The sequence below is a fragment of the Schistocerca piceifrons genome, chromosome 4 (assembly GCF_021461385.2).
Source record: "Schistocerca piceifrons isolate TAMUIC-IGC-003096 chromosome 4, iqSchPice1.1, whole genome shotgun sequence".
Lineage (NCBI taxonomy): Eukaryota > Metazoa > Arthropoda > Insecta > Orthoptera > Acrididae > Schistocerca > Schistocerca piceifrons.
In genome coordinates this window covers 21,830,824-21,846,132 of record NC_060141.1, presented here as the reverse complement: position 1 = coordinate 21,846,132, position 15,309 = coordinate 21,830,824, and the positions used below count along the sequence as shown (strand labels likewise).

At 39.7% G+C, this 15,309-nt stretch overlaps 1 protein-coding gene and 2 non-coding genes across 3 annotated transcripts in view; all 3 read right to left on the bottom strand.

Moving 5' to 3' along the window:
- The window catches only part of LOC124795397, a 128,093-nt gene extending 114,381 nt beyond the window's left edge, over positions 1-13,712 (bottom strand). Inside the window, exons 1-4 of the mRNA XM_047259412.1 lie at positions 13,669-13,712; positions 13,478-13,580; positions 9,513-9,596; positions 9,310-9,417 (exon numbers count right to left, since the gene is read on the bottom strand). Coding sequence (XP_047115368.1) covers positions 9,310-9,358 — 49 coding nt within the window. The 5' untranslated portion in view covers positions 9,359-9,417; positions 9,513-9,596; positions 13,478-13,580; positions 13,669-13,712. The remainder of the gene's footprint in view (positions 1-9,309; positions 9,418-9,512; positions 9,597-13,477; positions 13,581-13,668) is intronic.
- A 613-nt stretch (positions 13,713-14,325) lies between these two features.
- On the bottom strand, positions 14,326-14,398 carry Trnar-acg. The gene has a single exon. It is a non-coding gene; the product is annotated as a tRNA-Arg (tRNA).
- Positions 14,399-14,567: 169 nt separating this feature from the next.
- Trnak-uuu lies at positions 14,568-14,640 on the bottom strand. The gene has a single exon. It is a non-coding gene; the product is annotated as a tRNA-Lys (tRNA).
- Between the last annotated feature and the right edge of the window lie 669 nt (positions 14,641-15,309).

Genomic DNA, 15,309 nt, shown 5'->3' with positions numbered 1-15,309 from the left:
TTCTTAGCTTTTTTTCCTTCCTCTAATAAAACACGGTGGCTTGCAAATCTGTGAAAATCATTTGAAGTTTTCAAATTTTTCAACCAAGACTCAATATTTCTTATTTCTGCTACTTCAACACACTGTTGTTTATCGAATTCTAGGTATTTCACTTTGCCTGCATATTTGTCACAGGTGCTACATGCATCTGTATAAGGATACCAAAAGGAAATACTGAAGTTCATATGAAATACGTCTCTCTACGTTTCATAAGATGTCTTACGAGTTAAGTATTGAATAAATTGAACATAGTATTTACATCCAGTTCCTCAGAAAGTATACTTAAGTTGTATCTTTTAACCCATAATAACTGTGTATTCCATAAAGGAGGCAATATGTTGCTTAATTTCCAGGACCTGTGCCCATATTTCCCTCTCTTATCAATAGGGTCATTCCTGGTAGCTCGAAGACTAGGCACTAAATACTGAATTTTTCTTTTTGATATGCCATGCATTGCGACAAATGCCTTATGAAGAACTACAATTTCTTTCATTCCATCCCATAATTGTGCTCGAACTCTGTACATCTACATCTACATGATTACTCTCCAATTCACATATAAGTGCTTGGCAGAGGGTTCATTGAACCACAATCATACTATATCTCTACCATTCCACTCCCGAACAGCGCGCGGGAAAAACGAACACCTAAACCTTTCTGTTCGAGCTCTGATTTCTCTTATTTTATTTTGATGTTCATTCCCACCTATGTAGGTTGAGCTCAACAAAATATTTTCACATTCAGAAGAACAAGTTGGTGACTGAAATTTCGTAAATAGATCTCGCAGCGACGAAAAATGTCTTTGCTTTAATGACTTCCATCCCAACTCGCGTATCATATCTGCCACACTCCCTCCCCTATTACATGATAATACAAAACGAGCTGCCCTTTTTTGCATCCTTTCGATGTCCTCCTTCAATCCCACCTGGTAAGGATCCCACACCGCGCAGCAATATTCTAACAGAGGACGAAAGAGTATAGTGTAAGCTGTCTCTTTCGTGGACTTGTTGCATCTTCTAAGTGTCCTGCCAATGAAACGCAACCTTTGGCTCGCCTTCCCCACAATATTATCTATGTGGTCTTTCCAACTGAAGTTGTTCGTGATTTTGACACCCAGGTACTTAGTTGAATGACAGCCTTGAGAATTGTACTATTTATCGAGTAATTGAATTCCAACGGATTTCTTTTGGAACTCATGCGGATCACCTCACACTTTTCGTTATTTAGCGTCAACTGCCACCTGCCACACCATACAGCAATCTTTTCTGAATTGCTTTGCAACTGATACTGGTCTTCGGATGACCTTACTAGACGGTAAATTACAGCATCATCTGCGAACAACCTAAGAGAACTGTTCAGATTGTGCTCAGATTGTCACCCAGGTCATTTATATAGATCAGGAACAGCAGAGGTCCAAGGACGCTTCCCTGGTGAACACCTAATATCACTTCAGTTTTACTCGATGATTTGCCGTCTATTACTATGAACTGCAACCTTCCTGACAGGAAATCACGAATCCAGTCGCACAACTGAGACGATACCCCATAGGCCCGCAGCTTGATTAGAAGTTGCTTGTGAGGAACGGCGTCAAAAGCTTTCCGGAAATCTAGAAATACGGAATCAACTTGAGATCCCCTGTCGATAGCGGCCATTACTTCGTGCGAATAAATAGCTAGCTGCGTTGCACAAGAATGATGTTTTCTGAAACCATGCTGATTACGTGTCAATAGATCATTCCCTTCGAGGTGATTCATAATGTCTGAATACAGTATATGCTCCAAAACCCTACTGAAAACCGACGTCAATTATATAGTTCTGTAGTTCGATGGATTACTCCCACTACCCTTCTTAAACACTGGTGCGACCTGGGCAATTTTCCAATCTGTAGGTACAGATCTATCGGTGAGCGAGCGGTTATATATGATTGCTAAGTAGGGAGCTATTGAATCAGCATAATCTGAAAGGAACCTAATCGGTATACAATCTGGACCTGAAGACTTGCCTGTATCAAGCGATTTGAGTTGCTTCGCAACCCCTGAGGTATCTACTTCTAAGAAAGTCATACTAGCAGCTGTTTCAAATTCTGTAATATTCCATTCTTGTGGACTGCATTGTTAAATCTTGCTTCACATTCATCTGCCCTATGCCTTCTACACTGTACTGTAAGTACAGAAATGAAACTATATAAATAAGCATTCTGCAAAACTACAGATTCCATTAAGTTCAGCACTTTATGTACTAACCCTCTTTCCAGTTTCATGTGGACTGAGCTCTTTCTTTCCCTGTACAGCTTCTTTTCAAAGCTCATTTACAGTATGGCAGCTAATTTATTCCCATTTATTATAGCAGGAAATATAGGATCTGTTACTGTACTTTCATATATTGGTAAAAACTCAAAAAATTAAAAAGAGATGGACTTAGCTCTTTTATTCCTGGTCTCTTCATATACAGTAATTACTTAATGGCATTATAACATAACAAGCATTTCACTGGAAGAAATAAAAAGGGAAATAGACTGTTTTTAGTTTTCTAGTTTTTTGTCTACCATGACCTTTGATTCACAGCACACCCTTCAGCAAAGAATAATTATGAATTTTTAATTTCCTACACAGAAAATGAAACCAAAATAATACTGTTAATATATGCAGCCAGTTCTTCTTCAGTTGCTACTTCAATTATGTTTATCATTTAGATAAGAAAACACTAAATTTTACAATTTAATGCTTATTTCGTTCCTAATCAAAGATGTTTCGCCTATTCGTGTCAGGCATCATCAGTAGTTTTAATTTCTCTACCCTTTTCATGCATTCTACTGTAGGCACTAAAGTCTTGTTTACAAAGAGGTGAACAAATGCTCCCTACTTCTAGATCGGCAGGAGTCAGTCCACTTTGACCCATTCACGTTTTGTGACTGGTTGCTGCCAACCTGAGTTACCTAATGTAGAACACTGCGTATTTAGCCACAGCAAAGTGATGTGTTGGCAAATGTGCCAACACCTTGTAGATAGAGGAGGCCGAAATGCACGCTATCTAACGCAGACGGGCGTGAATTCTGGAACAGGATAAGTGCTGAATGCTAATAAGAAAAGTATGCAGCTCCTCGAATACTTAACCTTTATTTATCCTTGTTGTGAATACAGCATTCTTGATGAGACAATTCATACGATAACTATCGAACTATGTAAGGCTAATGGCGCCTTGCTAGGTCGTAGCCATGGACTTAGCTGAAGGCTATTCTAACTGTCTCTCGGCAAATGAGAGAAAGGCTTCGTCAGTGTAGTCGCTAGCAAAGTCGTCGTACAACTGGGGCGAGTGCTATTCCGTATCTCGAGACCTGCCTTGTGGTGGCGCTCGGTCTGCGATCACACAGTGGCGACACGCGGGTCCGACATGTACTAAACGGACCGCGGCCGATTTAAGCTACCACCTAGCAAGTGTGGTGTCTGGCTGTGACACCACACAAAGTAACTGTTGTCGTGTGTTGTGCTGCATCACAATTTAACACGTCTCTTTATGAGTGATGAAGCAGTTTCTGATTGGTCACGGGCAATGCTAGATACTCTTCCCACTCCTCGGAGAAGGGCAAGAGGTAGTATTTTACAGAGTGGAGCTACAACAATAATTAACAATGCCACTGAGTATTGCAAGCACGAGAGCAAAAATAAAGAGCTGCACCACTTCCTCTCTTAGATTATCAGACAAACGATGATGTACGCATGAGAAAACTCCAGCTCCGTGAAAAGAATTCAGAATTTCTGCAAAGATAATCCTGGGAAACCACCAGAGACTCCTGGCAAAAAGAGTTGACTTTCAATTCAATTTTTTTCTATCTGACAGTGCTTTGAAACTGCTTTCCCCTTTTCCAGATTTACTTTGAAATAGTAATCCCGACTGTTACTTACTGTAGGAACTTCAGGTACTATTCCCCTTACAAGGAGGGGTCGCCAGGATCAGGACTGACTTTTTGAAACCACATATGTGGTTGTGTATGTTAGGGTTCCAGGTATTACATCATACCCAGCAATCATTTACTCTGATGGAACCTCGTTTGCAAACAATCAACATAAAAGAAATTCCTGTGATCCACTAGATGACGAAAGCGGCAGTAACAATGTAGATTTTTTAAACCAACAATGTAGATTTTCAAACCACACCATAATGGTCAAGTTCTTAGGCTGGAACGCAGAAGGTACTGGGTACAAGTCCTGCCGCAAGCCAATTTTTTTATATCTTTATAGAAATGAATGTTATTACTTTTTATTCACTTAACTACAGCAATGACAATAAGTTTGAATTCTCAATGAGAACTGATATGGAACTGGTAGGAACAAGCACCATTATTAGACATGAAAATATCAATTTCAATTTCACAAATCCTGTAAGCTTTCGGTCTGTTTTGGACACACAGTACATGGCAGTTGATAGCTTGTACAGTGGCCAGTAGGCATCACTGCTTGCAGCATAAACTGACATCTGAGCACAAATGTAGTGCCAGTACTGCATGATGTAAGTGCTGCTAGCCACTGTACGTGGTTTGGCATGGATACACAGGTCGAACCATTGACCGCTAACTGCATGGCACGTGCTGCACATCAATCCGCTCCTCTGCAGTGATTCTCTTGACTGCCAAGACAGTGCTGTCCTCATCAACGACTACATGATGATATTGCTGGACCTTAGTAGAATTGTTGTTGGCCAGTCGTTATTGATGCATCCAGCAAAATTCCTTTTGTGGTTTCCATGCAGTCCAACATGACCACCAGTACTGTGATGGCCCTTACCTCAGAGGTCGTAATATCAGACAATGGTCCCCAATTTACTTCATTAAACTTTCAGCATTTCTGTGAAGTTAAGAGTATTCAGAAAGTTGCTACTGCTCCATTATATCTGCAGTACTATGGGGAGGCTGAATGTTTCATACAAAACTTAAAGGCTCACTGGGACAAGCTGTGTTCCTTCCACTTCAATGTTTCTGTCATTGTACACCGGTAGAACTTCGTGGATGTCAGAACTGCACTCCACTGGATCTCATGCGCCCTCCACCAATGTCCTACACTGTGCTACAGCCTCAAGACAAAGTGTTGTTCCGATTTCCAGTAAGGATCATTGTTGGGAACAGAGTGCCGTAACAACTGTTTTCGAAAGATCCTCTTACGCTGTCAAGGACTGACTGGGCTGCACTGGGGGCATCAGAATCTGACGTGTTTCCCTCAGCTGTGTGATTCTGTGACACCAGCCATCCTTGTCTTCCTCAAACTTGTCACAACCTCCACTTTACGATGAGGCACCCAGGATATTGATGTGGAGCCTCCAACATCGCCACTGCAGCCATTCACATCCCTGGACAATCTGGAGGGTCTGTCACCAGTCGCAGATGCTTCAGTGGCAGCTTCGCAGTCCTTGTGCGCAGTTGTGCATGCTGTGTCCGATTTTTCGGCTGATTCTCGCAGTCCCTCGCAAGGTGCATGCTGAGGAGTGGGGTGCAGATGGGGCTCTGCCATCAACCGCTATAACAGCTTCTGTCTTAATCGGTGCCTGTGTCCAACACTAACCTCCCCCCCCCCCCCCCCCCCGCGTCTCCCCACCATTGGTAAATGCCATCAATGTGCACAGCAAGAGTGCAGAGGTTTTGGGTGGAGGGTGGAGGGGGGGGGAAGAATGTGGTGTACACCATGCCAGGTACTCCAGCTTCCAATGGAAGGCAGAGGAGCGCAGTTTCATCTAGTTCATGTGCTACTCACGTACTGTTGTCACTGACATAAGTTTCAACAGTAGTAAATATCCATATGCATTCCCTCCATGGTGTCCTGTTTGCTTGAAGGTCCCTTTCCCACTGCACTCAATTTCAGGCCATAATACTTCACAACTAATTCAATCTACAAGCTGCAATTCTGTCTCTCATATTTCGCAATGCAAACTTGCCTCTGTTAACCTTCCACTTTTATTACTGCCACTAGTTTAGATGATTTGATTGATTTATTTATTTATTTTCTTATTTGCTTCAAATTACTAAGCAGAATATCACAATGGTTCTGTAGTATGTTTTCCTTTCTTGAAATCAATTTGATCTGAATCCAATATGCCTACAATTTTACTACATATCAATTCTTTTGTACATTATTTTGGTTAGTTGTTTACAGGCATGGCTAGTTAGATGTTTTCATACTGAACAACAACAACTTCTTTCTTCACTATTGTGATGACAATGTTTTTCTGGAAATCTGGTGATAAGTCACCTGTCTCACAGATTTTTGGCATTGACTCAATACTTTCAAATTACACACATCAAAAAAAGATTTTCATCACCTCGGTTCCAAGAGTTCTGGAACCTGTACAGAAAATTGGAATAGAGATCAACATAAACATCATTTCTGCCCTTTTTACTGTTCATGAAAACCACACACTGCGTGTTGTACCACCATACAGCGAGACCTTAAGAGGTGGTGGTCCAGATTGCTGTACACACCGGTACCTCTAATACCCAATAGCACATCAACTTGCATTGATGCATGCCTGTATGCACCGTGGCATACTATCCACAAGTTCATCGAGGCACTGTTGGTCTACATTGTCCTACTCCTCAACAGCTATTTGGCGTAGATCCCTCAGAGTAGTAGGTGGGTCATGTTGTACATAAACAGCCCTTGTCAATCTATCCCAGGCATGTTCATTAGGGTTCATGTCTGGAGAACATGCTGGCCACTCAAGTCAACGATGCCGTTATCCTGAACGAAGTCCTTCACAAGATGTGCACAATAGGGTGCAAATTGTCATTCACGAAGACGAACGCCTCGCCAATATGCTGCTGATAAGGTTGCACTATCAGTCAGAGGATGGCATTCACATACTGTACAGCTGTTACGGTGCCATCCATGACCACCAGTGACGTATGTCGGCCCCGCATAATGCCACCCCAGAACAGCAGGGAACCTCAATCTTGCTGCACTCGCTGGACAGTGTGTCTAAGGCATTCAGCCTGTCCGGGTTGCCTCCAAACACGTCTCCGACAATTGTCTGGTTGAAGGCATATGCGACACTCAAAATCGGTAAAGAGAACATTATGCCAATCCTGAGTGGTCCATTCGGCACGTTGTTGAGCCCACCTGTATCACACTGTGTGGTGTCTTGGTTGCAAAGATGGACCTCACCATGGATGTCGGGAGTGAAGTTGCGCATCATGCAGCCTATTGCGCACAGTTTGAGTCTTAACCGAATGTCCTGTGGCTGCATGAAAATCATTATTCAACATGGCGGCGTTGCTGTCAGGGTTCCTCCGAGCCATAATCCATAGGTAGCGGTCATCCACTGCAATAGTAGCCCTTGGGCGGCCTGAGCAAGGCACGTCATCGACAGTTCCTGTCTCTCTGTATCTCCTCCATGTCCGAACAACATCAATTTGGTTCACTCCGAGACTCCTGGACACTTCCCCTGTTGAGAGCCCTTCCTGGCACAAAGAAAGAATGGGGACGCAATCGAACCATGGTATTGACAGTCTAGGCATGGTTTAACTACAGGCAACACGAGCTGTGTACTCCTTTCTGGTGGAATGACTGGAACCAATCGGCCGTTGGATGCCCCCCCCCCTCCCTCCATCTAACAGGTGCTGCTCATGCATGGTTGTTTACATCTTTGGGCGGGTTTAGTGGGGACTGTGTCTATGATACAATACCCACAGTCAATGATTATCTTCAGAAGTTCTGGGAACCGGGGGGATGCAAAACCTTTTTTGATGTATGTACTACAAGATACATAGGGACTTCACAAAGCAAGTTATGCATGTCGTCCCATGCTAAGACTACTGCACAACAGTGGTGCATTGTCAGAATAGAGCATGTGTTCCCTTACACGCAGTTCTGCTGCAGTGTGGATACCAACTGCATCTCTGGGAGTGAATGAAATGGCATGGCAATTGAAAGTGTACTCCAAAGCTGAAGTATGCAGGACAGAACAAAACAGCTAAATTGCACAGAGATTCACTATGAAATTCTGGTAGTATATGGACCAAATGCAATGTCATGTCCAGCCATAGAGAACTGGTGTCAACAATTTGACCAATGCTGCACAGCCATGAGTGACGCTGCTCTGTGACCAAGAAGTGGATTTCTCCAGCCAAGGAATTGAATGATTGGTTAAATGTTCCAACCACTGCTTCCAGAGACTTTACGGCTATGACAAAAAATAATGTCACATATCTGTGTCACTTTGATGTGTAGAGCAGCTTTCAATACAAGTTATTTGGTGTGCTATAATAATATGTAACTTACTTTTTGAAGTACCCTCATATATCACTAACTCCTGCTGACTTGCTTGACATCAGGTGCTTTATCACTTCACAAATGAAATGCATGAAAATTGTTCTTCAATAGCCATGCAGCAAAAATAACTGTTGTTCTCAAAAAATTGACATAAAAGTTATTAGGCAATTGAGTACAATGCACTTTGGGTCACAAGCCATAGTCCATATTATCACTCTAAACTTAGGTCCATTTCCTCTGGAAACAACCTGTACACAGTTCGGAAGATATAAAAGTAAATACAGCCTACATAAAAGGCTAAAGTGCAATTGCTGTGTCGATGGCTCTAGGATTGTGTGCCAATGTTGACAATTTGCTGAAAATTGTCATAGCCAATCGGATGATAGTATATAGTAGCTAAGGAGAATTACTGAATCTATTGACTTCTTTTGGCAGAAGATATGAATTCATTACATTACATGCTGAGAGCCAGAATAACTTTTGCATATCTAGTTATCTGATCTTCGTACTAATTTGTTGGGGGAAAAATAAATAAATAAATAAATAAAAATGGGGTGACAAGACCAACCTGTAGCAGGTAGAGGACTAGGTTAATTTCAAATGTGCCAGTGTGCTTGCAAGCTGGCACAGCCAATGAAACTCAACATGGTAATACGATTGCCAAAATAGATCGATGTACAGTGTGGCTCGAGCTGTATTTTCATCATTACTATGACCTAATAGTATTTTTTTATTTCCAATTTTGCTAAAAACTGTGACAATATATTCAAATTGTAACCTCATAGAACAAAATACCTGTTAATTTTATTTATGAACCACAGAAAATTACAAATGAGCATTCTCATTCACCACCAACAACCAAGTAAGAATCTGTCATACTCAGTTAACATCATTCATCACATGAGTCGTTAGCTTTGGCAGGCTGTAAGCGCTCTTTCATCCATATAAAATGAATTTTAGACCTATTGATTATGGAAGTCAAAACTGAATATTTAATAAAGGTAGAAACCATTACCCTGTTGTGTTCTTCCAGTTTGTGGTGGAGCACTTCTTGCCAGATCCATCTCTTACTCAAACAATGTGTCAGCCTACAGATGTAAGGCCCAGCAGACACGGCAACTGCCTGCAAATAGTGAACAATTCACCATATATAATATGACATGAGTGTCAACATTCAGCAATATTTTGCTTTGTAACAACATAATATTACAAACTAACCTTTGTCATGAGTTAGCCTGATGAAGAATTCAAAATGTTTTGCATAAACTGTTAACAGATCTCAGCACCTTTACCATAAGGCATCTGTAAAAAGAGATGTCAATGTTTATTAAAAAAGAAAAACTATGTAACTTATTCTGTTTTAAATGTCTGAGATTATTTGGATCCTAGAACAGCATCTGCTGAAATGTAACAGTGTTTTGTTAGAAATTACAAGAATAATATTACACACACCCATATTAACTTACATCAAATCTTTACACCATAATTTTCTCTACATGATGCGGTTTTATGATTATACTGACAAATAGATTTCATTAATATTTACAATAGTGCAATTTCAAGTACAAAGAAAAAACAAAAGAGGATAGGCAACCACTCATCTAGAGATGAACGATTAGTACACATATGCAAATTCAAAAGACAGAAAACTGCAGAACGTTACTCATCTTTCCTAATATTAATTTCCCTCATTCAAGGCTCCATCCAATACTGATACACACAATCCCTCCCTGTCTCCAGAGTTATGACAATGCAATTATATTTGTATTTGTGTGTGATGATTTAAATGTAATGTCACATTAAATGAGCATAGAATTTGGAGGGGAGGGGGGGGGGGGGCGTTTGGATGGGGTGGAGTGGGGCTGGTCCATACTATGGCCTTAATCCATCAATGTATGATTTCCATGGAGTAATCTACGAAAAATTCAGACAACATAGAGAAGAAACAGGAGGAAAGGAAAAATTATTCATTGAATCTTCTGTACTCTGAGTCCACAGATGTCACATGACGTATTACACACATTTTTCATCCACATGTTAATGTTCAGAATATTTTAAATCATTTAAGGAGCAGTTAAATGAAAACAAGAAAGATGGGAAAAAGTACGTAATCTTATTACATTCCATGATGGGCATATTAGTACAGTACCAGTTTTCACACTTATATAATGAGACAGTCTCAGCTGCAAAGTTGTTTTATTACAAATAATGTATTTTGGGTTTTTCTAAAAGAAAACAAAAATCAAATATGTAATTATCTAAAATAACAAATTAAGGGGCATCAGTGTAAGCCGTGCTAAATTTAGAAAACATACAAAAACAAATTAACACTCATGAAAGATTATCAAAAGAATGTATATCACAGGCTGGTAGGGCGGTTAGTCAGAACAATTGTAACTTTCAAGCAAGATACACTGGAACAAAACTAAATTTATTAACTTAAAAGGATAAAAACCAGGGTTAATGTATGAAGGCAAATGTAAAGGGGAGGCAGGGACACAGACAAAGTTAAGAAAAGTACCTAAAAATAGAATCAGTGGGTGAAGTACAGCATGGAGTGTCACTTAGAGAGAATGAACCTGGAGAGCAAGTGAGTGAAAAGTCTAATAAATGGCTACATCGAAACTACAGTGCAGACGAAAAACGTGTTTCCTGTACTAGTAGGCCGGTACGTCAACAGAAGGCACTAGTGCTAGTGCTTTTCCTTTCCTTTTAGAAAAAAACTGAACCCTTAACATGGTGAAACACATTATTCGTGATAAAAATAATTTTACAATCAATACTGTCTCACCATACAAGTAAGTAAACTATATATTATTTTAAAAGTAACCACCATAACTGTTAATACATTTAACCCACTGTGAGACAAGCCAGACAATACCTTCATCTGGAAATGTTTTTTGTTGCCTATGAAACCATGACTGTTAGGTTAGGTTAGGTAAGGTTAGGTTCACTAGTCTATCACTTCTTCAAATGAAGGTAATCGAAGGCCACAAATGTCTTTCCTCAGGGCTTCAAAAATATGGCAAGCACCTGGGGAGAGTCTGGGACTGTATGAAGCATATGTAACGCCTTCCCAATGAAACTTCTGCAGCGATGCTGAAACACCTGCCAACAAAATGCGACCCCCCCCCCCCCTCCCCCGATATTGCCAAGGTTGTTTCAACTATGCCGTAGAGTTTAGCTTGGAAGCCCTTACACAACCTCGATAAAAATCTGACCCCTCCCCATGCAATCTCCACATTTCTGGAACACTGAAGAAAGACATTCAAAGTCGTCAATTTGCATTGGATGAAGGGATGCACAGCTATATACTAATGTGGTTTTGTGGCAACTGCAAACATTCTTCCATGAAGGCATTCACCACCTCACTTCAGTTACTGTAATTACTTATGAAATAATAAACAGTTTCTTATGCTTTTACGTCTGGCTAATTTTCATTTGACTGCACCTTACACAAATAAAATATAGCTACATAGACTTTGTGGTGGAGGAAATATCACGTGTGTGATGTGCTCAAATTTATTACTGTGCTCCACTTTTTCTTGAATTAGACTGACAAAGATACAGTTACACTGTTACTTTTATTGTATGGAAATGTTGTATGCAACAATTGATTAAGTCAATTCAAATAACCATGTGACAACTTAGTAAGTGTAGAACCATCCAATCACTGCTATTTTCTGTAAGGATAATATAAAGTGCTTGCCCATGATAGCCTTGTAGACATCTATTTAAGGAGTCAGACATTGTGACTACTGGTCCACAAGTATATTTATTCCCTCATGAACTTTCTTGTAAATAGTCTTCTGCAGTTCAATAGTATATAATTACAATACAAGAAGAAAAAAATAACATTCATTATGCCACATTAAGGCTATCTTCAGTGCAAAAATGAGTGTGCAGAGCTACAACCAAAATATTTGATCACTTACCCAGTGAAATAAAACATACAACGGACGGTAAAATAAAATTTGAGAACAAACAGAAAAAGTTTCATTTCTGGCACTTTCTTCTATTCCCTAGAAGAATGTCTATAACCGTAAAGTGTAAAAGGTGGTAGGTAGCTCACATAATAAGGGGAGATAATATACTACAGCATGTAAGGTAATATTGGCTATATTTATAGTGACAATATGACTTTGAGAAACATATTTTGTACCATGCAGCTACACTATTGCCCTGATCTTTAAGTAACCATTCATAAAATTGGTGTAAATTATAATGTGAAATATTCTTGAACAGAAAATAATAAATTCTCACAACAAATGTTTTCAATGCCAAATTCAGTATCAAAGAGTGACCTCTAATCTTTATGCCAAAACTACTGAAGATATATGGTACCGAGTACTACTTGCTCCTAAGCCAAGAAGAAAAGCAAGAATCTGGCAACATATTTTTTAAAAACTTAACATTGTTTCCTTCCCAAACACAACATACCTCTCTCTCCAGATGTTCTCAAATCGCACAGAAAAAGACACTGACACTATATGTAATAAGAAAATTATCTCAAGTAATTATTATATGAAATCTTTTGAAAAAATATTTAGGTAGCCTACATATAAGTAATTTATTTCTAAAACATAATAAATTGATGAATTCTGCTAACTTTAATGATATAAATGTTCCCTTCATTTTCACACAAGTCCTGTGTTCCAAAGAAATTCTCATTACTGTGTTTCTTTCTGTCACATAATAATTTCTGGAACTGCTAAATTGTTGATAATAAAAGAAAGTTAGTGAATTAATTTTCACAACTGGAACAGAGTTTTAAATCATAACTACTTCTTTATCTATAAAAATCAGCATCTGTCTTATTTACTCTCTACATATAACTGCACTTATTCATCCTGAAATAATAATAAACAGAGCTGTCATATAACTAACTATATCACACAATTTTTTGTTGCCTAAATATGCTATCTGTTTACATCAATGGATCTGACAGTCCTATTTATGATGACAATAACACACAAGTAACTTATTGTGAACATTAAATAACTAATCTGCTTTAAAAGTAGTACACAAATGTGAGCAATTCATACAGAGGCAGAATTCTCTCTCTCTCTCTTCAAACTCCGAAATGCAATTAAAATTACTTATGTTAGCAAATTTTCAATAAGCACAACGTTCGAAAATGCACAACTGCTTACTTTCAAGAATAATAAGAAGGGATGCTTTACCAGCTAATAAAGTACACGTGGCTTTCTTTACAGCAGGTGGTGGCACGTATTTAGTCAGGCCCTGTAAATCTTAAAACCGAATCTCCCACACAAACAGAGCTATCTGTGAATCAATAGATATGTTTACTATTAAGCACAACGTCGCTTTGTAACGGTAAAAGGTGAAGCCGGCATTACAGATTATTCCTTACGCTAGGGATAGGTGCTTCTAATTTTGCAAAACTTCACTCCGTTAAAAGCTACTGCATTCTCTTTAGTACACATGCAAACATATGAACATATCTCATTCTGATCGGTATTCTCTGAAACGTCACGTTTTCCATGTGGACTGTTTTTCTGTTGACATCTTGGACATGCTGACACCGCAATATTGTGTTTTTGTTAGGTTGTTGGTTTTTTTGCTATTTGTTTTCTTTCACCTGGACAAAACTGCCGATATGCCAACAACTAACACGGACGACGATCACTCTATATATTCAGCTCCTCTCGTCGAATACTGTCAGTATCTGCTCTAGGCTATAAAATACCGAGTGAAAACATTATCACACAAAGGCGAAGAAAGTCGGCAACTGTAAAAAATTATAGGATGCTTTAGCAGCATTGGCTTCTTACACGGTCCATGTAGGAGGGTCCTGACGGTTTAATTGGTGATTCTGTGGCTACAGCATCAGCTTCCAGTAACACCACGCAGCCATATTGAATGACTACTGACTACAGCGCGCCATACGGTTTCAGGAATTTTAGAAACAACAGATGCTACATGAAAACAACAAAATACTCAAGCATAGAATAGTACAATCTGACTGATCACACATCGTTTCGAGTAACCCGATAAAATAAAAAATGTACGACCCTGCCAGGATTCGAACCTGGAATCTTCTGATCCGTAGTCAGACGCGTTATCCATTGCGCCACAGGGCCCTACGCTCTTGCTCCACATTTTGAAATCTAATAGTCACTCTCGCATACGCTCTACATGGGCTATTTAACAAAATTTCTATGTATAATAATACATTTACAATCTACAGTTGTCATACTAATGTCCAATTTAGTGCTTACAGAGAGCATTGCTGCACCCAGACAAAAATAGCGCCCGAACAGGGACTCGAACCCTGGACCCTTAGGTTAAAAGCCTAATGCTCTACCGACTGAGCTATCCGGGCTCATGAAGCTCCCGGCCTCACGTACAGATTACATCTATATATTCCGGTAATATTTAGGCCTGTGTCATCTTGTACACAGTTTCATTCTGTTTAAATGGTTGAAATCGTTATAACGTTACAGTAAAACAGTTGAACTGTTTCAAACAGATTTAGTTAAAGTTTATAGACGACAACACTGAGTTCTTGGCGAACTGTGTTGAGAAACGATGTGTCACTTAGTTGACGGGACTGACTACTGACTGAGAACTTCATGTTATGGTACTTGTATGTTTCTATGCGTTCAAGTATTTTCAGTTTGCTTTACCAGCAAATGAAATGTCATGTAATTGTTGCAACCCGTGATTCAGTTCAATGCAGTTTTCTTGCCACCGGTTTTGATTTATGAGTGCCAATTTTTGGTGACAAAGGAGATTAAGGTTCATCATCCTGCCGACGGCGAGTTCATTACGAGACGGAGAACAGGCACGGACAGCGGAAGGGAATCGGCAGTATCTTTCTTCAACGGATCTATTGCGGCAAATATTAGGCGATTTCAGGAAATGTTACCTTTCATGGGAATATTGCTACGCATACGGCTGAATGTGTGTTGCCATTTTTTTTGCGATTCAGCAGTACGAGGGCCTGCCAGTGCCACGTACTATATAGCCAAGTATCTTTCTTCAATGCAAT